We start from the raw sequence: 22,500 nt of genomic DNA on the forward strand, positions 1-22,500 counted from the left end.
ACACACACGCACGCACGCACGCACGCACACACGCAAACATGCACACGCACATAGACTGACTCACAAGCCTCCTCAGTCCCCATCACTAAGGCCTTTACCAAGATGACTAAGAGATAGATAATATTTAGACATCTGAGAGAGCATCCAAACCTGACATTCAGCCTGTGTGTGTGTGTGTGTGTGTGTGTGTGTGTGTGTGTGTGTGCATGCACGGAGGGTGCTCATGTGAATCTAAGTGCACGAGAACATTTGCATCAAGAAATGCATTAACATCAGTGCTCTGGGGGCCAGCAGGGCAATGCTTTCATGGCTTTCCGATAAAGGCCACATGGCCCATAAATAAACCAACATACTGTACAGGTCACAGTGGACGGGGAGGGCCCTGCAAGCCCACTGGACCCTACTGCTACAGCAGTGCCAATGAGGGCCCACTGGACCCTATTGCTACAGCAGTGCCAATGAGGGCCCACTGGACCCTACTGCTACAGCAGTGCCAATGAGGGCCCACTGGACCCTACTGCTACAGAGGTACCAATGAGGCTGCTTATCATCATTTGCATGGGGTCCAACCACGCAGAGCCTTTCCTGTGAAATACTAACATGGTCAGTACTGTTAAAGCATTCATAGGCAAACACATGCCCATGATCTGCCCAGCATCACAGCTGGATCTGATAGCGCAAATCATCTGCACGCAGCTTTGGCTAATCCATGCATGCGCATAAGCCACAGACAGATACACAGCTACTTTGACATGAGGAGGAATATCTGAATGAGCTTACCTGTTTGTGGAGAAGATTTGTAATCCAACAGGACATGCAAAAGAAAGAGAAAGAGAGAGAGAAATGATTATGAATAGTGACACTTTGATCACTGTCTCTGCATTGACATACACAGACACAGACACACACACACGCCACGCACACGCACACACACGCACGCACACACACACACACACAAAGATGGATAGAAAAGCACACAGGCTCCGGGGTGTAAGATAACTCAACACTGCTCTCCCATGGACAAGCAGCTAAAGCACAGATGCTGCTCTACAAATAAATCCTCTAACCCCTAAGCCTCCTTCCTATAATCCATAAAAGATTTCTTATTAATGATCAAGGGGGCTTTAAGATGAGATAAGATTCAAGATCAGAGCAATACATCTACCCTGTTGATTACCTTGAGATAAGAGTTGAAAATAACAGAAAAAAATTGCATTGCGAGTTGCACAGTGAAAGAATCCCAAAGGCACAGGCAAAGGTCAATTTAATTTGCGAGCCAAAACACACAACAGATTGGCTTGGCATAAGGTGTGATCACAAAAACACTTTGCCCACTCAGCTCCGTGGCGGACTGTGAAACACACAGCGCCTGATGCCAAGTGTGGCAACACCCAGGTGGGAAGGAACACCAGCTAAATGGTATGCGGCGAGAGGAGAGGAGATCCGAAAGGATATTCTAGACACACAATAGCAGTCCCCACATTGCTGGATCGAAGTGTAAGAGATGCTGAAGACCCCTCGCTGAGCGGAAAAGGAAGACAGGTTTCCTCGAGAGATGCACCCCAGGTCCATTTCTATCAGACCCCTGCTGAGCGCACTGTGCCCTCAATATGCTTTCCCCAGCTGGAGGTCCGTGGCTCATCAGACACACACACACACACACATACATATGTTGCACACACAAGCACACAGCCTTACAAAAACAAACAAACACACACACGGTCATAGGCGTGAACATATACATTGCACAAACACACACACAAAGCCATATAAGCAAACATTCACACTACAAACACACACACACACACACACACACACACACACACAAATAAACTAGCATGCACATATGCACACACAGAAATGCAATCATGTTTGACACACACACACGCACGCAAAACACCTGTTTGCAATTATCATCAAGGGTTATGCGTAATGACAGACTAAAGTACAGTCAACTGTTGTGGCGTCTAAGAAAAGGTTAAATCTCCCTTAAGACTAAAACTTCAAAACTCATTTAGTGTGTGAGGGATCAGAGTTGAGCTGCTTGGAGGCTCTGCTTGGCCTGCCTGCCTGCTGAGTGTAACAAAGGCACTGTCGCCCCCTGCTGGTGACAGGCCCCTATCACAGCCAGAAGCGCCAGACAAGGAACGACATGGAGCCCCTGCCGCTGAGCGTTCTCTTTCTTACTCTCTCTCTTTTTCTCTCTTTCTCTCTCTCTGATGGGCTTCTGATCAGGCTGCAGGCTTGGATGACTCATCGTAGCCGTGGCGACCAGAGGAAGAAGAAGAAGCCAATGAAATGGGCCTGACTGGACTGAACCGAACCGAAGCACCCCCTATGAAGTGCTTCCACACCTCAGGGTCTGACTCGAGCTGTTCATTATACAGAGTGTTACATGGCTTGATGTGTGAGAGAATGTATGTGTGTGTGTGTGTGTGTGTGTGTGTGTGTGTGTGTGTGTGTGGTGGATGGGTGATTATACTGGGCCATGGCACTTTCTGAAGTAAAAACGCCAATCACAACTGTCTCTGCTGCACGTGAACAGGACAAGGAAGCATATTATGAGGCACAGGTGACTTGGTTTGATTGATCCTCCCTGTAATAATTCCTGCACATGTGGAGAAATAAATCAGATTTCAGCGACTCGTCAGGGACCCCGACACTGAGGAATGGTTTTTAATTTCCCGCGGCCATGCTGGAACAGGTGCGCTGGTACGTGCACAGGTTGGTTTTGGGGTAGGGAAGGTAGGGGCAGGGGATTCTGATAATTACAGCCAGCCGGATCAGCCGTGGTTCTTGCACTTTTGGGAATAGGCGATAAGCCTAGTGAGGGATGAAATGGCTCCCTGTCTATTAATTCTGTCCATTAATGTGTTTGCGGAGATTAATTTTTATGATTCGTCCGTGTGTATTGTGCCAATGAAGTGGTGTCTGTGGAGTGTGGTGTGTGTCTGCATCTGTGTACTTGTACATATGTGTGTGTGTGTGTGTGTGTGTGTGTGTACGAATATGTGTGAGGGAGAGAGACAGACGGACAGACAGACAGACAGAGAGAGAGAGAGAGAGAGATGGAGAATGTTTCAGTTGATTACAATGTACTGTATCTGTTCGGAAGGCAGGGGGCAGTGTGAGTGTCCCAGATGGTCTGAGGATGTAGGCTTCAGATCATTTTTATGAAGCTGCAATTTTTCACCTCATAGAGTATTCATAAATCTGACAAATGAAAGTCTCACACTATGCGTGCCTGCGTGAGTGTGTGTGCGCGCATGTGAAAACCACTCATGTAAATTACCTCAGATTCATATTTTAAACTGCAATTCCCTTCTCGTAAGATTTACATTCTGTATATATCTGACCATCAACATACACACTCCTGGCAGTGTTACATATCTAAACTGAGCACCCAATACAACTGAACATGACTCCACAGGCTTTGCCGCACTGAAGCCCAAGCAATATTATCAGGTTCAATTACAAGAGAAATACATGTGCTTTGGAGATGGGGTTTTCATATGCATTTGAGGAAAAAAAAAACGATTGAGCTAAACTAAAACAGTATGGTTCGGAGAGGTTCTATGGCCCTTTACTTTTGCATTCATAAGTCAGCTTGATGCAAAATGTTGAACTTTCTATTTTCAATTTCCCCCAGCAGTCAGCTGAACAGCGCTGAAACAAACATGCCAAAGTCAACGTGAAGGTGAGGAGGAACACCCAGGCAGGCGGCGCTAGATGGGCGCCGGCGGTGGAGGATGTGGGGAGGAGGTCGCTCGGTCGCCCGGTGTGTTTTTTCCCCCTTCAGTGCTCGGCCGCTCTGATAGGGTACCTCTAGGTGGGGGGCTGGGGATTTTACAGTGTGTGTCTGTGTTATTAACGACGGTCAGACCCGGCGTGGCCCGCCAGACAGGAGGCTTTAACAAGATTGTCCATCTCAATCATTACCGAATCCATACAGGAATGAATTGGGCTCTCTCTCTCTCTCTCTCTCTCTCTCTCTCTCTCTCTCTCTATCTCTCTCTGCTAAAGAGACTTGGAGAGGGGGGAAAGGCAAGGTGGACAGAGAGTGAGAGTGTTTATTAAACAAAACACACACACACAAGTACACACACACACACAAGTACTGTACAAGTACACACACACACACACACACACACACACACACACACACACACACACACAAGTACACACAAGTACACACACACACACACACACACACACACACACGTACACACAAGTACACACACACACACACACACACACACACACACACACACACAGGCAGTAACTGAATGGCATATTGATTCATACGGCTGGTAGAAATTTCAAGGACAGAGGATTATGTGTAGTGGCGGCAATTCTTGAGTCACTCGCTGCAAACCAAATGGCTTCGGTCATGCTAAAGAAGCTCGTCACGCAGACACTTTACAAAGCTTATTTGCTCGTGAGCGGCCGAGGGTCGCTTCAAAGCAGTTTAATATCATCAACATTTGTTTGCCAGCGGCTGCAGCTCCCAAAGCCCCGTCTCTTTATGCGGTGATTAATCATTTTAATCAAACTGTGCAGCACGGAGAATGAGTCTGCCTGGCCTATAACATCCAGCCACAGACTCGCTCTCGCCTGACAGCAGGAGACCAAAAAACACACATTTCTCCATAACAGCACAATCTGAGCAGCATATTTTCAAGCATCCATCTGAGGAGGTGTGGAGGCAACTTCAGCTTTGTGTTGGGAGGGTGTGGGGGTTAGAGAGGAGGGGTGCTGCCGTGGGGGTTTGGCACAGAGGGCGCTTATTTAACCCTCTCAAATCTCCTCTTACTTAACGGCCTCCCACTCTCGGGGGAGGATGTGGCTTGTACACAGGCATGTTGGCCAGCCAGCGTCGTGCCGCCCCTGCCCTCTCGCACAACCCACCGCTGCCCCCTGGGGTTGGAGTGGTGGTGCAGGGCAGCGCAGAAGCAGGAAGAGGAGGAGAAAGAGGAGGAGGAAGAGAAGGAGGAGGAGGAAGAGGAGGAGGAGGCTGTGGTCGCTCCGCCAGCTCCCTGCAGGCCTCCAGGCACTAGCACTAATGACACAGCATGGGCCCCCAGAGTGCCGGAGTTCTGCTCAACGCTCCACTCCTTCCCACAGCCCTGCTCTGCCCTGTACCTCACAAGCCTGTGTGGGATGACATATTTGAAGGGGAGAACTCGGTGCTCCGGGGATGAAAATTACCACTCTCACCAAGGGTGGGAGAGAAGCAGCTCGCCTTAATTTAAAGCCGGAGAAGATATCAATTATACTGCTGCTGCCAATGGTTTCATTAGTGGCACCTATAAAATACGGAATGTGGGCCGAGAGCGACGAGGAAAAGCAAAAAAAAGGGAGAGTAACTTATAGGCGGTCAGACCAAAACGTTTGCTCATTTCCTGACCGTAGGGGAAGTTACGGATGCTTCTAGAAATATCGACAAAGTAAACCGAACTTTGGGGAATGAGTGTATTCAACTCAAAACACTACTGTGAAATAGGGGTGTTGAGCTCTGAGACAGAGAGTCTATGAGTCTAAATAGAATTTTAAAATAGAAACTACTCCATTCATCAACCCCATCAACTAAACATGAATTACACACATTGACTAGTGTGTCACACATGCTTCTGCCTGACTCATCTGTGAGTTGCTCCTAAACGGTAGCCCCCCCCCTCCCCCTCTCATCACTCTATCCACTACTCAATGACTCCCACTGCCAAACTTCTACACCAATTACTTTAGAGAGAGGCACAACAAACAGAGGCAGGGTGTGTCAATACCTAGAGACACCTCCAGAATTCTCCCAGCGTTTAATCAGAAACAGCTTTAAAAGAGCTTGCCGTCCTGCTAAACAACTGGCGTGTGATGAAATGGAAAACGCTGGAAGAGCTTGTTAATAAGTGTGGCTGTATTAATAGTAGAGGCACTAGGGGGGGGGGGGGGGCAAACCCCAGGTATGGGCCATAAAGCTATATGACATGCCTGGTATTGAAACCATTTCAGCTATTTAACTTATGAGGGGTACCTGAGGGCTGGTTAGAGGAGCATTCTTCATTTGTATAACAAACATACCACTTACTATTTGGAAACATGGCCACAATTTGAACAACATATGGAATTGTGAGTAAACTTCAAATAGAGGATTAGGCATCTCTTAATAATAATTAACATAATAGCAACCATTGTACTAACAGAATATGCATTTTGATGCAAGACCACGAAGCTAGGGTAATCGGCAATGTGTTCACTTGAAGATGTGTCTTGATTGTAATTTATTGTTAACATACAACTGAAGAACATACTGTAAAATCATTTCTCTTGGTGAATCTTTGAAATACTGACTTATGCAGAAAATTTATATTTCCTTTGAATATGTTAAAGAAATGAATGTATGGATAAAGACAAATCTTGAAATCAATTAACTTCTGAAATAATTTTATATTCAAAACTCTGAAAGCCTTGAAACACAATTTAGCTGTCAAACGCATGTTATTGTCAACAGGTTCTCCCATTCAGCTTCTGGAAGAGGGAGAGAAAACACTGAAAACAACTGGATGTGGTAATCGACAGTTGGCTTCTGCTGCTGCAGATAAAGATTACATTGTGCAATCCTGGAATGTCCCTCTCAGTCCTCCCCTTTAAATCACGCCACTCCAGTAAGTATTCTGCTCCGGTGGCTGTAAGAGGATGCTGTGCTGTACGGCAGCACACTGGTGCCCAGAAGCTAAGGAAGTCTGCCACAGCACATGGCTAATCAGCTGGGAATTACAAGAGGGAGCAGCCGTCGAGCCAGGATAACGGTTTGGTTCCCTGGAGAAAATGACCTTGAGTCTCAGCGTGTTTGCGTGTTTTGTGTGTGTGTGTGTGTGTGTGTTTGTGTGTGTGTGTGTGGGAAGGAGGGTTTTTTTGGCCTGGGGTAAGCATATTACTGTCTGAGAGAACACTGTGGTGCTTGTTGAACTGCAGAACCTTATCCCTTCTGCTGTTTCCCCATCATCCCACCCGGCGCCTCCTTATGTCCTGTGCCTCCTCCACGTGGAGGATCCGGGACACGAAACGAGAAGGCACAAGAAAAAAAAAAGACAACAAACAGAAGTGAACAGCGGAGAAAGACACAACATGTGACAGCCTATGTGGGAGTGAGTCCAGGGCAGAGGGGGGCAGAGAGACAGGGGGGGGGGGGGGGGGGGGGGGGGGGGTATTTCTCAGATCGACAGTAAAGCCTCTGAGCTCAATAGCAGACTCTAAGAGCTCAGGGTAGCCTAACACGGTGGCAGCCTAAGACGTGGATGCGAACAGAAGAAGGCAGTTATGAGAAGATCAATGGCAGTTTAATGGAAAACCAAAAAAAATAAAACACTTTATCACTGTCTAGATATCCCTGGAAGTGCTAAAGCTCCACAGGCGTTAAGTTATGTTTTGCTGTCTGCGTACTAAATAACAACAAATCACTCTAAGGCAAGAAGATGTACGAACCCTTTCCTGTTGGTTGCAGGGGGGACATGAATATCAGAGTGACTATCAAATGACTAGGCTCAGCGCTGAGACAATGGTGACAGCAGTGAAGGAGTGACGGGGGTGACTGCTATCTGTCCCTCACCCGTGGCATCATGGCAACTTATGTACTAAAAACATGAGTCAGCATTGCAGGGCTGTCATGACAAACTGAGTGTGACTGTGTGTGTGTGTGTGTGCAAATGCAAGAGAGAGTGTGTGTGTGTGTGTGTACAAGTGTAGGTGATGGGGACAGTGTTGGAGTGTGTGGGGTTGTGAAGTCAAGGGGACTGAAGCCTTGGGGCCACGTTCTCTATAGATGAGTCATCCTCAGACAGCGTGTACTCGGTTCAATGATGGCTGACGGTTCAATTTGCAATAATACTACTAAGTAGCAATTTATAGCATTCACCTAAAATACAACATCACTGTCATAATAACATTCTCACACAAATACACCCACTTGTACAGACAGGCACACACACACACACACACACACACACACACACACACACACACACACACACACACACACACACACACACACACACAAACACACTGTGCAATGGTCATATGTCTGTGTATGCATATTTGTGCATGTACGTGTGAGTATGTATGTGAGTGTGCATGTGTGTGCGTCTTTGTAAGGTGACAGCAGTCAGTCAGTTAGTCTGACAGAATAAAAAATGATCTGTCCTAAGTTTTGATTGACTTCTTGAGTCAGACATGACTTGTTTTCAAAAGTTTTTTTTGTGATTGAGAGCATTCCTCTGACTACATCTCTGTCAGATTCTTTCTCTCAATCATTGTCTCTCTCTTTCCTCTCTCTTTCTCTCTCTCTCTCTCTCTCTCTCTCTCTCTCTCTCTCTCTCTCTCTCTTTCTCTATTGAACATGTATTCAGGCCAGGACACCACGCTGTCATAGCACGGTGACATTTCTCACTCACTCATGCTGTTCTGCTCTTCACAGCCCACAGACTCTTAAAAAAAGTTCACCACGGCTAATAAATAATGGACGCTAGTCGCGAGGTTATTAAAATTCAATGAAAAGACGTGAAAAGTAGAAAAAGTAAAGTCGAAAAGAAAACAGGTTCCACACATCCGGCCCCGTAATCCCCTCGCAGAGCCGAGCGTGCTGAGCGCGGGCTTAAGAGCTCGGGTTTGGGGAAAAGGAGCGACAGAGAGAAAAGAAAAAAAGAAATAAAAAAAAAAAGACGAGTGAGCCCACTTCAGAGCTCTTTCAAGACATGGAGCGCTTCTGTTCTTCAATATTATGGTGCCTGTGTGTGTGTGTGTGTGTGTGTGTGTGGTGTGTGTGTGTGTGTGTGTGTGTGTGTGTATGACGTCGGACACCTCTATGAAGAAGTCCCACTTTCATGTTTGCGCCACATAATCCCTGTGTAACACAAAAGCGTTATGTGCCTCATGTAAATATGAGCATTGTGGGCGGCTGTGAGACTCCATAAAAGCGGGCAACATGCAGGGCTTCAGCACCAGTCACACTCGGCCTTTGTGTGCTATGCTGGCTGGCTGCAGGCTAAAAGCATGCAGGGAATGCTGGGGGGACAGGACCTCTCTGGACCAGACAGCGAGCGTTCGATTTGTTTCGGTGACCACCAACAGGCAGGAGGAGGATCGAGCATGCTCAGTCTAATGTTGGCTTTTTATGGCTGTCCCGACATCAGAGGACATACAATGCTCCACCACAGCTGCTATTGTAAACCCCCGCTAGCCATAAAGCCCCACACATACAGACACACATACACACACACACACACAGATACTCACGCCCAGACACACAAACACAGATGCCCACACAAAGACAATGATGCCTGGCATACAAATAAACACAAACACACACCCACACCCACACATACACAAACATACAAACACACATACAGTCTTCTACACAGGAACACAAAGTATGCTTCTCAAAGTGAACAAAAAAAAAAACGAAAAAGTGAGAGCCCACGGGAAAAAGATTGAGAAATACAGGCACAGCATGGGCGAGAAAGACAAGAGAGGGAGAGAGATAGAGAGAAAGGGAGTGAAAGAGAGAGATAGAGAGAGAGGGAGAGAGGGAGAGAGAGAGGGTCCCCACTCCCCAAAAGCAGCTCTAAAGATGTGGCATGCAGCCGGGGGACACACAGGATGCTAGGCCCCACTGAGGCCCATGTAGCCGAGCTCCATTCTCAGCTCAAAGAGCAAAAAATAACACAGCTGCTCCTGCCTGTACCAGCTAAAGAGGAGCATTACAGATTTCAGTCCCCACATCACCAGTGGAGTCTCCATGGACAACAGTGGAGTCTGTATCTTTATCACACACTCACACGCACACACACACACACACGCTCTGCACAACCACTCTCTTTCTCTTGCCTTCTGCATGGTAGCTCACTTCACATTAGCATACATGGTCTCCCCAGATAAATCATATCTTCTAGAGTGCTCACTAAGGCTGACACCTGCATCCCCTTACATGTGCACACGCACACATACACACACAATGCACAAGTACACTCTCTCTCTCACACACACACACACACACACACACACACACACACACACAAGCACACACGCTTGTCATGCTACGTCGCGGCTGATTCATGGCACCTCCCAGCGTCAAAGGCACGCTGACACCAAGGTGACCCGCCGCCATGATTAACACCGTGCAAGGCGAGTGGGGAGTGGATTATTTTCAGTAGCCGCGACACGGTGGCATCAAAAAGACAAAAGCTGTCCCCGTGTAGGTTATTGAAAGAGTGGGGAGAGGAGGGGGGGGGGGGGGCGTCCAACAGCTGACTAACGAAGCAATTAACAACAGCACTAATGAGTCTGATCAAGGTGAGGTTTCAGGCACGAATATTCTCAGTGCGCACACATACACACACACACACACACACACACACACACACACACACACACACACACACACACACACAGGCCACTATGCTGTTCCTCAGTAATCCCGACTCCACTCTGGCTAGTGAGTAACTGCAGGGTCTGCTCTCTCATGAATAAGACATTGAAACAAATGTTGTCCAATGCAGAGATGTCAGACAAGCAGCTCTCCCTCACTTGTTATATTTGTTTAAAAAAAGAAGGAGAATAGAGAGCAAGAGACAGAGAGAGAGAGAGATAGAGAGAGAGAGAGAGAGAGAGAGAGAGAGAGAGAGTATATAGCTCCCATGAAGATGATAGAGCATGGGTAAGATCATTCATTGAAGCAGACTCGTGTTTGTGTCGTTCTCGGTTTCTGTCCCCCCCCTCTTCATTCGTCTTGCTTCAGAAGCCACATTTCTATTTGGGTAACATCTTCATCCTCCCTCCCTCTGTTATCCGTCAGGCCTCTCTCTCCTTCACTCAGAAGCTCTCACTTCTCACAGGCTGAAGATCCCCGAGCACCCATGACACACACAGGATCAGCTAGCGACGATACTTTGCATTTAAACAGGCATGAGGACTGTGATTGGGGTAGGGTGTGGTTGGCTGAACATCAGGCGGGCTGCCAAGACTGGAGAAGATTAATTCAGTGTGATCACCGGCTCAGAGAGACACAAAATGGTGTGAAAGGGGATGAGAGGTGAGGCCACTGAGCTGTACTGACCACCAGAGGGAGCACTGTGGGGAAAGCCACTCTCTAACATGGGTCTGTGGGACAGTAGAAGCACCATAGAAGAATCTCAGCTCCTGTGGAGCAGCTCTCTCTCTCTCTCTCTCTCTCTCTCTCTCTCTCTCTCTGACATTCCTTAATTAAAAGGATGGTGGCTCACTGATGTGCGTACAATTTCAAAGAAGCCCGACGAGATGGAAGACAATACCCTATTGTGCGTGTGACGCAAAGTCCCATTAATTGGCAATAATAATTCTCCAGCGTTTTTTAAAAGAAGTGCTCGGTTTTAAAAGAAAAAAAACATTCCCATCACCACTGTAGGAGACTGTGACACTGTCACAGCCCTTAAAAATTAGAGCATTCACATGGACGCTTAAAGAATCTGGAGCACGAGAAAAAAAAAACTACAATAAACAGTCATGCAGAGAATATAAAAATAGTTTTCTTTTTTGACTATTACAAAGAAAAATCCCTCATGCTTGTCGCTTCTCCAAGATACTCTCAGTGCTTCTCCTTCTCCCTCTCGCTCTCTCTCTCTCTCTCCTTCTCGTTCTCTCCCCCTCCCTCTCTCTCTGCTTGCCAAACTATAGCAGGTCTCTGGCTGTCGTTATGTTGTTTCTCGTAACAACTTTTCAGAGGCAGAGCCTGTGCCCTCCATGTTTTTGTTGTTTGTTATTACGCTGGCCAGCAGCGGTGTTTTTGTGAGCGTCCACTCCCGAGGCATGCGAGTGGAAGGCGTGAGCGGGGCTCTCGCATTGGTCTGATGCCCTGCTTAATTTAACCCTCTGTGAGCATCGTCTAAATATAGACCGGCGGAGGGGCTCGCGTTTCAGTGAGATTCCTCTACCTTAGAAAGAAGCGATGGGGGGGTGGGTGGGGGTGCGCTGCCCAACCATCTTTCGAGGAGAGTCACGAAGGACAGCTACGAGATTCGGAGCATGCGGCGGGGATGGGCGATGCTGCGGAGTCATTACGCCTGCGATGCTTTCAGCCCTGGGGGGGAACACAACAGGACGCAGAGCCCACATGGCACCATGGGAGCCGGGCCAGTAGATTCCACTAATGAGCTGATGAGGAAGCTACAGGAATTTACACACACACAGAAAGACACACACGTACACACACACACACACACACACACACACACAACACAAATATACAACCAGTGGCACAATCACACAGCTACTACCGGGTACTCTCTTGTTCCATTGATTATCTACAAACAAACACAGCACACTCACTGCATGGACTATTATGGATTATCTATAGCACCTACGTGACTTATCCACATGTGGTTCCCAAGGACAACTCCACCCCACTAACCCACCACCACACATTCCCTTGACCAGATCACAAAATTGAATACCTGAGCGTGACACAGAGGTGGCGCTTAACAGCCACCACTCAGTTTTGAATAACACGCTCGGAAAATTCCAGAAATAACAGCCCCACAGCTCATTGTGAATGTGACGGCTGTCTGCAAAGTGCCCTTCAATAATTGAAAACATGACAGTGCCACTGACAGACTCCTTTAACAGCTGGAGTAGGTCTCTCTGAGCCAGTCAAAGCCTTGGGTGGCATACCTCAAACTCCACACGCCACAGCGACAGCCAGTAGCCAGGGTGTGTGTGTGTGTGTGTGTGTGTGTGTGTGTGTGTTTGTTTGTGTGTGTGTTTTAAAAGCAAGAGGTAAACACACAGCACAACACTTCAAGGCCCCTCTATAAATAAACAAACTGCTTCGCAGTAGTGGTCGTAAACACTGCTGGAGAACTTTGTTAACACTCTGGAAAATGTTGAGCAGGGATTCAGTTCCAAATCGGTTTAGAGCCAGAAACAGAAGTGTGTGTGTGTGTGTGTGTGGGGGGGGGGGGCTGTTTGTCCCTGCTCTTGACGTAATAAATACACACACTGACAGGTATGTATGCACAATCTTCATATACACACACTCTCACAGAGACATATGCATACTTGTCACTAAATGCTTGCATACACAACATTCCTGTAGCCACATTGCAACACTACTAGCAGCAGTATTGACTAAACACAAATGTTAAGCACACACCCGCAATTAGACGGTCTTTGCAAACCAGACAGCTCCATATGGGCAAAGAGATAAGCTTAAGCAACAAGATTTCTTTCGTCTCGGTTCTTTGGTGATGAGAAACTGACCTGAGATCAGATCAATGGCCAAGGTTATGTCAGTAGAGCTGTACCAGCTGTGTGTAGACCTGTACTTGGCCAATAGACTGTTGGGAGTTTAATAGGGTGGTTGGTAGGTGAGAAAGAGTAGAAAGGACTAACTTGACTGACTACAGACAGTGAATACAGACAATGTGGAGAAGCACAGGATGGAGACTCAAGGACAAGCAGAAGGCTATGTGCTATCAAGAGAATCAGGGACAACAATTACAATTATGGAGGAAGAGCATGCAAATGCCCTCTCTCTCTCTCTCTGAGATCTCACACTAACAAACACACACACACACACACACACACACACACACACACACACACGCACACAGTTGTATAAAAAAGAATCATTATACGCTTATAAAAAAGTATTATTCATATAACATCTCAGACACAGGGTCTCACACGAACACACACACACACACACACACAGTTGTATAAATACATATTATTATATGTTTATAAAAAAGTATTATTCATATAACATCTTAGACACAGGGTCACACACACACACACACACACACACACACACACACATACTGTCACTCATACACAGTCATACATAAGCAGTGTCACAGACCTACAAACACAAAAATCACATAATCACTCACAGTCTCAATAACACACGGAAAACAGTTGTGCGTGCTGTGCTGTGTGCCCATTCTCTCTCCTTCTCTCTCTCTCTCTCTCTCTCTCTCAAACACACACACAGGCACAAACACAGACAAACAGACAGAGTGTATGAATATTCAACAAGAGCACACATAGAATAATCATATCTTTCATACACATGAATGATAAAACGATCATCGTCAAGGAGCTAAAAACAACACATGTCATGCTGCAACATGGCAAGGCTCACTGAAGGGTCATTCCTAGCTCGAGGAATGAATGGATGACACGCAGAAAGACCAAGAGAGAGAGAGAGAGAGAGGGGGGGAGAGAGACAGAGTGAGGAGGAGAAGGAAAAGCAATAAAGAGAGAGAGTATAGCTCCTATATGACTTCCCTGGAAGCCCTTGGCCAGCTTCAGCTCCAGTGGACAGGGGGACTGGAGGAAATGGCAACAGAGGAGCGACGGGGAGAGAGGGAGGCAGGAGGAGGAGCCCCTCAGGCCAGGCAGGAGGAGGCCGCCCGCCACACCACACCACTCCACACCACACCACACCACACCACACCACTCCACACCACACCACACCACTCCACACCACACCACTCCACACCACTCCACACCACACCACACCACACCACTCCACACCACTCCACTCCACTCCACACCACACCACTCCACACCACTCCACTCCACTCCACACCACTCCACTCCACTCCACACCACACCACTCCACACCACTCCACTCCACTCCACACCACACCACACCACACCACACCACACCACACCACTCCACACCACTCCACTCCACTCCACACCACACCACACCACACCACACCACACCACTCCACTCCCTGAGGATCAGAGCTGGGCCTCGCCTCTCTCTCTCACTCTGCTGTGATGAGCTCGCCCCTTCCCCACGACCCCCACGCACCCTTTCATGTGGGATCACCATATTTCTCTCTCTCTCTCTCTCTCTCTCTCTCTCTCTCTTTCTCACATGCCTCCATTCCATCTCTCCTGCCATTTCCTGAAGCCAACCACAGCTCTGTAGTGACTCAGACCAACTAATAACCACAGTCTTTGTCCCTGTAGCTCTCCTCTCCTTTTCTCTCTTCTAAGTATGTCTGATCACCCAGAATACTCACACAGTATATTCTATACATACTTCACATATAGCCTATGCAGACACACTTATGCTTTTCAAACACAGTATAGTCCAACAAAGCCGACATTGATGAATTGCTGGAATAGCGTTTCGGTTCATCCACAGGGATGTTGTTGCGGCGCAGAAGTGGGAGTTTTTTGATTGTCAGCCGTGGCGACGCTCATCTGATTTGGTGTCAGGCCTGCCATCTTTTTTGAAGCCTCTGTGATTGCAACTGAGAGGCTCGCAATCTCACAACATTGAAATGCACAGGCTCACCTCTGGCCCACATCAGGGGATTCACACATTTTGCACACACACACACACACACACACACACACACACACACACACACACACACACACACACACACACACACTGAAACACCCACACAGACACACCCACACAGTCATTTATTTTCCTGGGTAATTTGCATTAGCTGTGGAGGGCATTAATCCCTTTAGCCTTTGAAGGCTTGTGCCAGGCCCCAGCCACTGTGTGTGTGTATGTGTGTGTGTGTGTGTGAGTAAGGGGCAATCATTCTACTGATGAGGTGTACCCCTCTGGACATCACTCAGTCTCCAGCTGTAGACAAATAGGAGTTGTGCGCACACACACACACACACACAGACACACACACACACACACAGACACACAAACACACACACATACATACACACACACACACACACACAGAAACCAATAACCCATAAACACTCTGTCTCTTTCTCACTCTGTCTTCCTCCTCTTTCACACAGATCCACTATTCCACCAATCCCTCATCCATCCACACACTGTCACTCCAACAGCAGTTTGGACATCTCACGCTCCATATCACTCCAGTATAGAAGATCAAATCTGATACTACTGTATTAGAAATCTACGGGGAGAAATCTAAACACTACTAAATACTACTGTTCTAGTAGTATGGCACTGTGGAGGGGTAAAAAATCTCCAGACACCGTTCTGGTCTCAGGCTATTCAGAATTAGCTTTAACAGTGGGGTTAAGGATCAGGGAGATGATGCAAGCCTGAGCCCGGTGTGAAGACTTCTCTATGGAGGCTAGTGATAGGCCTGGCCATGATTTCATCAGCCATAGAAGAGGAGGAAGTCTTAGCGAACCCGGAGACCTGTATTTAAACACGGCCACTCCTCAGAGTGGGTAGTGAGGAAGCATGACCCCTCTTCATCGCCAGCCACCCACCCACATTTGCACAGCGTTTTGAGAGATTTCAATTAGAGGCCTCTGCTCATTAGCGGTCCAGTCTGGAGCTTGAAGCGGAGCAGAGAGTTCAGCAATCAGTCATGGTGGGCAAACAGGAACCTAATCAAGGTGAATACTCTCAAGTGGACTGTGCCACCCCCCCACCCCCCCCACCCCCCCATTCATCAGTCATTTGTTTCTGCAACCCCCTCAACCACCCACCAGGTCAACTCAACCTCAGCCTAAACAGACCACCTTACATGTTAATTCAGGACAAAACAACAGCGCTCTGAACTTGGGAGGCATCTGGCAGCGGCGCAAGGAATTCTCTGCAGCACAGAACTGTGTCCTGCACCAAGACTCCCGGGGGCCAGGGCCCCGGCCCAGCTGCAGTTGGTCAGGCTCTGGTATTACTCCAGCCTCCTAATGGTGACGTCAGCCGCCGGACCTCTTAGCACACACACCCTAAAAAAATGTGAAGCGCACAGCAGAGCGCAGAGCAGAGAAGCAGAGGAAAGTGGAGCAAGAGAGGACGGGAGAGGAGTGGAAAGAGAGGGAAAGGAGAGGGGGAGGAGAGGAGAGGAGAGGGAAATGGAGAGGAGAGGAGATGAAAGCAGAGGAGAAGAGAGGAGAGGAGAGGAGAAGAGTGGGTTGGAGAGGAGATGCAGAGAGTATAGCAAAGCATTCCAGCGCAGCACTGCAGTGGGAGCAGGCTAACTGGCGTCAGGATTACAGCATCAGCACTACAGAAATAACTGCCGGGAGCCTTCTGCGCTATACGTTACAGCCCTGCTCTGGATATATAAATAGACCCAGATACAGAAACAGCTGTATCTCTATCTCTAAGTGGGCACCAGATGAAAAGACAGGTCAAAAGTTTAGTAAACACAAGCTAAAGGGGCTTTCTGCAAAATAGTCCGTTGCTTGCTTCCTGAGTTTATGTTGTTTTTGGTGCCAGTTCTTCCCCTCACATCTTGAATCCAGGGCGCTTTGATGCAAATCACAGAGGCAGAACATTAAAGGGTCTTAAAGGGGAGTGGGGGTGGGGTGGGGTTGGGGGGGGGGGGGGGTTGAAGGGAGAGAAAAGTGGAGGAGGGGGCTAGGGAGAGGGGGAATACTGGGGCGTCAACAGGAAGTGAGTAATTTTCTTCCGAGGCCCCTCGCGTGCAACTCGTCGAGAGAGAGCGAGAGCGTGCATAGCCAGGGGTGTGTCTTTGGCCGAGCGAGGGCTTTAGCACTCAAACAAAAACACAAGAGAAGGTCCTCCGCGTCTTCAATAACTCCAGCCCTTCGTAATAGGAGCTGCAGAGCAGCTCTGACTCATGGCTCTGCTTCTCAGCCCTCTGCAAGCAGGCATATGAAGGCAGCAGCATGATTCACACACAAAACGAGAAAGAGAAAAGACTTTAAACACTACAGCTGGGCTGTGGAGGACTTTGTCTTTCGACAAAAGAAATCCCTTTGCAAAACAAGAGCCACGCAAACGTCCTTGAACAAGCATCCTGACCTATATGATAGATTAAATATGGAATGCATCATGAATGCGTGATTAATGGTGGGAATACAAACTTGCTCCCTTCCCTAAATATGAAAGGGCACAGCGCTTGCCATCGAAGAATCTCAAACAGGATTTTCCAGTCAGTGGGGATTCATGAGTTTGCAGTATTAGACTGCAACCTACCATCTTAAAAACTCTTAATTCTACGACCTTCTTTCTAGTATGTGAGCCAAGATGTCCTTATTTATCTCAGATGAAATATGTATTAGAGAGAGAGTCCTGTGCTTGAAAGTCTAATTAGAATTTGTTTTTCTCCCCACTGCTTGAATGCTATTTTCGGGGAACTCGAGGAAAGTTTTACAAAGTGGGGAGGGGGGGGGACTCGCTTTGTCAAACAGATGCATTCAAACAAAGAGCTGCAAATGCAAACAGCCGCTTTGCAAATACAGCCGACCTTTCTGAATGAATCTGGCAAAACAAACAGAGCCAGAGATCTAACTAGAGTGATTGACAGAGACAAAGACAGAGAGAGAGAGAGAATGAGAGAGAGAGAGAGAGAGTGAGAGAGAAAGAATGAGAGACAAAGACAGAAAAAGCAAAAGAAAAAGAGAACGCAATTCATTTGAGCAAACCAGAGGCAGGTGTCATCATGATTATGAGCATCTCCGCTCAAGCCCCGGATAGACGTGACAGTAAACATCCGCTCCCAACATCCTGCCGGCCCTGTCAGAGCAGTCAAACCTCTTCACAGAGGAGACGTCTGGGAGAGGGGGAGGGGGAGGTGGAGCAACACCAGACAGATGAGGGAGGCAACAGGCCACCGGGGGGGCCTCCATGGAGCCTGATAAGGCCGTCTGGGGCCACGCAGGGCCTGAGAGAGGGAGCAGACGGACGACCCTAGACGCAGACACAGCGGAAAACCCAGTGAAATCAAACAAGACAAAAAGAGCACATGGAGTGGCATGAGCAGTCGGGCAACAATGAGAGGCAGTGACAGTCTCATCCAAGCAGTCTCGGTTTTTTAAAGGCCTCCGCCTCCCGTGCACCCATCAGGGGTGGGGGTGGGGGATGGGGGGGGATGGGGGGGTCAAAGCAATTACAGTAAGTACAGCCACTGGCGCGATGGGGAGAGGGCAGCCCTCTGTGTCTCTCTTTCTCCATTTCCTTCTCTGTGTCTCTGTTTCTCTCTCACTCTGTCTCTTTCAGTTTGTCGCTCTCTCTCTCTCTCTCTCTTTTTTCTCTCTCTACCGGGCTTCCTGACTATCTCTGTCTTTCTCTCTCAGTCTGTCTGCCTCCCTCTCTCTCTGCCAATTGTTCTCCTTCTCCATCTCTCTCTCTCTCTCTCTCTCTCTCTCTCTCTCTCTCTCTGTCTCTCATTCCCATTCCCATTTCTCTCCTCCTCCTCTCTGTCTGTGATTCTGTGGCGGTGGAGTCGTCCTCTCCCTGTGGGCCAGGCTGAATGGCCAATCCTATTCTATTAGTATGGCGGCGATAAGAGCGACGGCCTCATCAATCCTGCACGTTTAATTGAAGAGCTTCCCTCTGCTCGGTCCTGGGGAGAGTAATTATAGGCAAGGCAGCGGGCGAGGGACTCAATGATGACGGCGGCGGTTTCGGTAGGACGACGAGCAGAGCGTGCTTCGCCGAGAAGCCAGCGCAGGAAATAGAAAGAAAGAAAAAAAAAATCTGCAATCAAAAAAAAATAATAAAATAAATAAATAAATTGATGCCCACAGGCCTTTCCAGAGAAATGGAAAAATGAAAATGAAAAGATGGATCACCGCAAAATAGGACGGGGATCTATAGTCAACATGCCATTAATAAATGAGTGTGTGTGTGTGTGTGTGTGTGGGGGGGGGGGGTTTCACAGGGACGTGATGATTGGAGGGCCAGATTTGGCTGTGTGTGTGTGTGTGTGGAGGATGCGCGAATGGAAAGAGTCTGCAGGCAAGCGAGCGCCCCAAGGGGGGGTTTGTGGGGAAGGAGGCAGGGAGGAGCGAGCAAGCATCTCTGGATATTTAGCGGTGCATGGCGCCAGGCCTAACCACACAGATCTGTCACTCAGCTCTGAGGACACAGAAGATGCCTGCAAGATGACACACACACACACACACACACACACACACACACAGCCATACATCAAATGCGCAAATGCATATGTGAACAAACACACATGGTCATGAACACTTACAGACAAACTCACATAAACTCATGTAAGCACACTCACACGCACATGCACACGCGCACGTACACACACACTCACACGCACACACACAACCCCAAAATGAGATATGGAGACAGACATAGAAAATGAACAGTCAACACACAGACACACACATACACATATACTACCACAGAGACCACAGACACACACAATCCCAGAGACATACAGTCATTCCATAAATGCACACATACATATACCCATACACATACACACTCACATACACATACACACTCACATACACATACACATACACATACACATACACATACACATACACATACACATACACATACACACTCCACACCACAAACCAGGCAAAAAAACCTCTCTTTAAGAAACGACTGCTGAAAGCCAAGGCTCCCCAAAACAGGAAAAGGATGATTCCACACAAATTGCACACAAATCCACACAGGCTCAGCTTTTCGAAGTCACAGAGTTTTCGCTAAAGCAACGTCTTAATCCCCTTGCGACGACTTCACATTTCAAAGAGCTGACTGGTCTCATGGACTGAATGGTACATTCTGGCCACATTGAACATTCAAGACACCAAAGGCTTCTATCTGAACTTATGAAATAAATCAGGAAGTCAGACTTATTTGCATTGTATTGGCTCCTTTCTTTTCAGGCCTCTGCCTCCATTCCCATTCAAAGCTGACTAGGAGCACGGGCATCTGCAAACAGAGTGTTTGTGCTCCAAAATGCTTTTCTGGTGATTACCTCCTTGACTTCGGGCCAAGCCTGGTCGACCTAGCTGTGGCATAGACACAGAGTAAGAGGCAAAACGACACAATTTCTCCCAAACCAAAAAAAAACCCTTCAGATTCAGATCTCAGATTCTTCCTTTTCTCCCCTGACTTCAGCCACTACGGTAGTTTTTTTTTATGTTGTTTGTTTTTAGCAAAACCACTGATCCATTATCAGTATGTCCGCGACTCCTCCCTGGGTCTTCTGAATGAGGGGTAAACAGTTTGAACTGATTTCCAGGGCTCATCAGAGGCAGCGGGCGGCGGGCAGGATGCACCACGTCCAAAGGGCCAGTGTGAGACTGCCGAGGCAGCTGGATTAAGGAGGAAGAGGACACAGCAGGATCTGCAGGCCCCCTTCACCTCTACCCCTCTCCCATCACCGTCAGGCCCTTTCAGTCAGTGGTGTCTTCCTCTAGGGACAGACGCATCCTCAAAGGTCACTTTCACACACAAATATAGCCCTCAGACAGATCTTAGACATGGAAAATGCACACTCACAGACAAAAGCATACACACAAAACGTCTGTCTTCACATACTTAGACACACACACAAACACACACACACAGACAGACACACACAGACACACACACACAACCCCTTACACACACAAACACACATACACACACAAAGAGTGCCTCTCTGTCTCAGGCCTCGTCTGTAGAGGAGCTTGACTTTGCTCATCTCCACAGGAGTGCTCCTCCTGGGAAAGCTGATAAGAGCATTCAGCAAGCGGAGAGGAGCAATGGGAACTCCCTGCCTATTATTGCCAAGGAGTGCCGGCTTGAGTGCACGGCTGTCTGTGCATGCAGAGTGTGTGTGGTCGTCTCAGGGCATGTTTGGTTATGAGAGAGACAGACAGAGGCAGAGAGAGAGAGAGAGAGAGAGAGAGAGCGTGAGAGAAAGTGACAAGGTTATATGTTTGTGTGCACATAGAACAGGTGTGTGTGTGTGTGTTATGGTCTTTTGCACCACGGCCCAGGGCTGACCTCCGGAGCAGGATTTACGAGAGACGCTCACCCCTCTTCACCTCCCACAGCTGAGCCTCGGCGAGACACACAGCGCGCTAAGAACCGGTTATCAAACCAGCCGAGCCGCCTGTGCGCTTGCATCCCATCTTCCCCCCCCGTGCGACTGAAAACCGCCAATCAGCACTCAAGTACGTCCATGTTGTGTGTAATGGGCCATCGCTGGCAGGGACATAAAGGGGTCGAGAGCAGCAGCCGAGGCTATCGAGGCTGATTGCAGAGGGCTCCATGGCGGAGAGCACAGAGGGGCAGAGAAAAGGGCCAGCGAATGGCTCTTCAGAGGCCCAGATAGGCAAAGTCCACCCTTGCGGCGGGGGCCGAGTCGGCGGAGGGTGAATAATGCGGAGAGTTCGACGACCCCCTTTGTCGAAGTCGGGCAGCGAGCACTGGAGTGATGTGGCGGGCGAAAAAAACACATCCAGCTGGGGCAGGGGAATCTGGGGTGGCGGCATTATGCAGGGAGTTAGGGGAATAGAGCGGAGACTGGACTAGCCCAAGAAGACCCCAGCGGAGGTAGACAGCGAGACACACACTCCGACACAGAGGCTACAGAGGGATAGAGAGAGTGAGAGAGAGAGAAATAAACGAGAGGACAAAAGAGTCTAAACTGGGCTGGGAGCCCTCCACGCGTAGCATAGCGGCTCTTCCCCCTCCGCGCTGCTAAACTGCAAAGTTGGCAGAGGCAAAGCGTGCCGGCTTCATGCTATTAATTTATTTTTTAAAAAGCCAGAGCGCACGGAGAT

At 48.3% G+C, this 22,500-nt stretch overlaps 1 protein-coding gene across 10 annotated transcripts in view; it reads right to left on the minus strand.

The window, feature by feature from the left end:
- Positions 1 to 22,500, minus strand: part of plekha5 (pleckstrin homology domain containing, family A member 5) — a 118,379-nt gene that overhangs the window by 72,327 nt on the left and 23,552 nt on the right. The window contains exon 4 of one of the 10 annotated variants that reach the window (XM_076296543.1): positions 473 to 780. The exons of the other annotated variants lie outside the window; for them this stretch is intronic. Coding sequence (XP_076152658.1) covers positions 777 to 780 — 4 coding nt within the window. The 3' untranslated portion in view covers positions 473 to 776. Of the gene's footprint in view, positions 1 to 472; positions 781 to 22,500 lie in introns of those variants that run through there. 10 annotated transcript variants of the gene reach the window in all.

Source organism: Alosa pseudoharengus, unplaced genomic scaffold, assembly GCF_046254945.1.
Source record: "Alosa pseudoharengus isolate Yale_2024_CS ecotype anadromous, Long Island Sound unplaced genomic scaffold, YU_APseudo_1.1 YU_APseudo_1.1_scf_20, whole genome shotgun sequence".
In the NCBI taxonomy this organism is placed as follows: Eukaryota; Metazoa; Chordata; class Actinopteri; order Clupeiformes; family Clupeidae; genus Alosa; species Alosa pseudoharengus.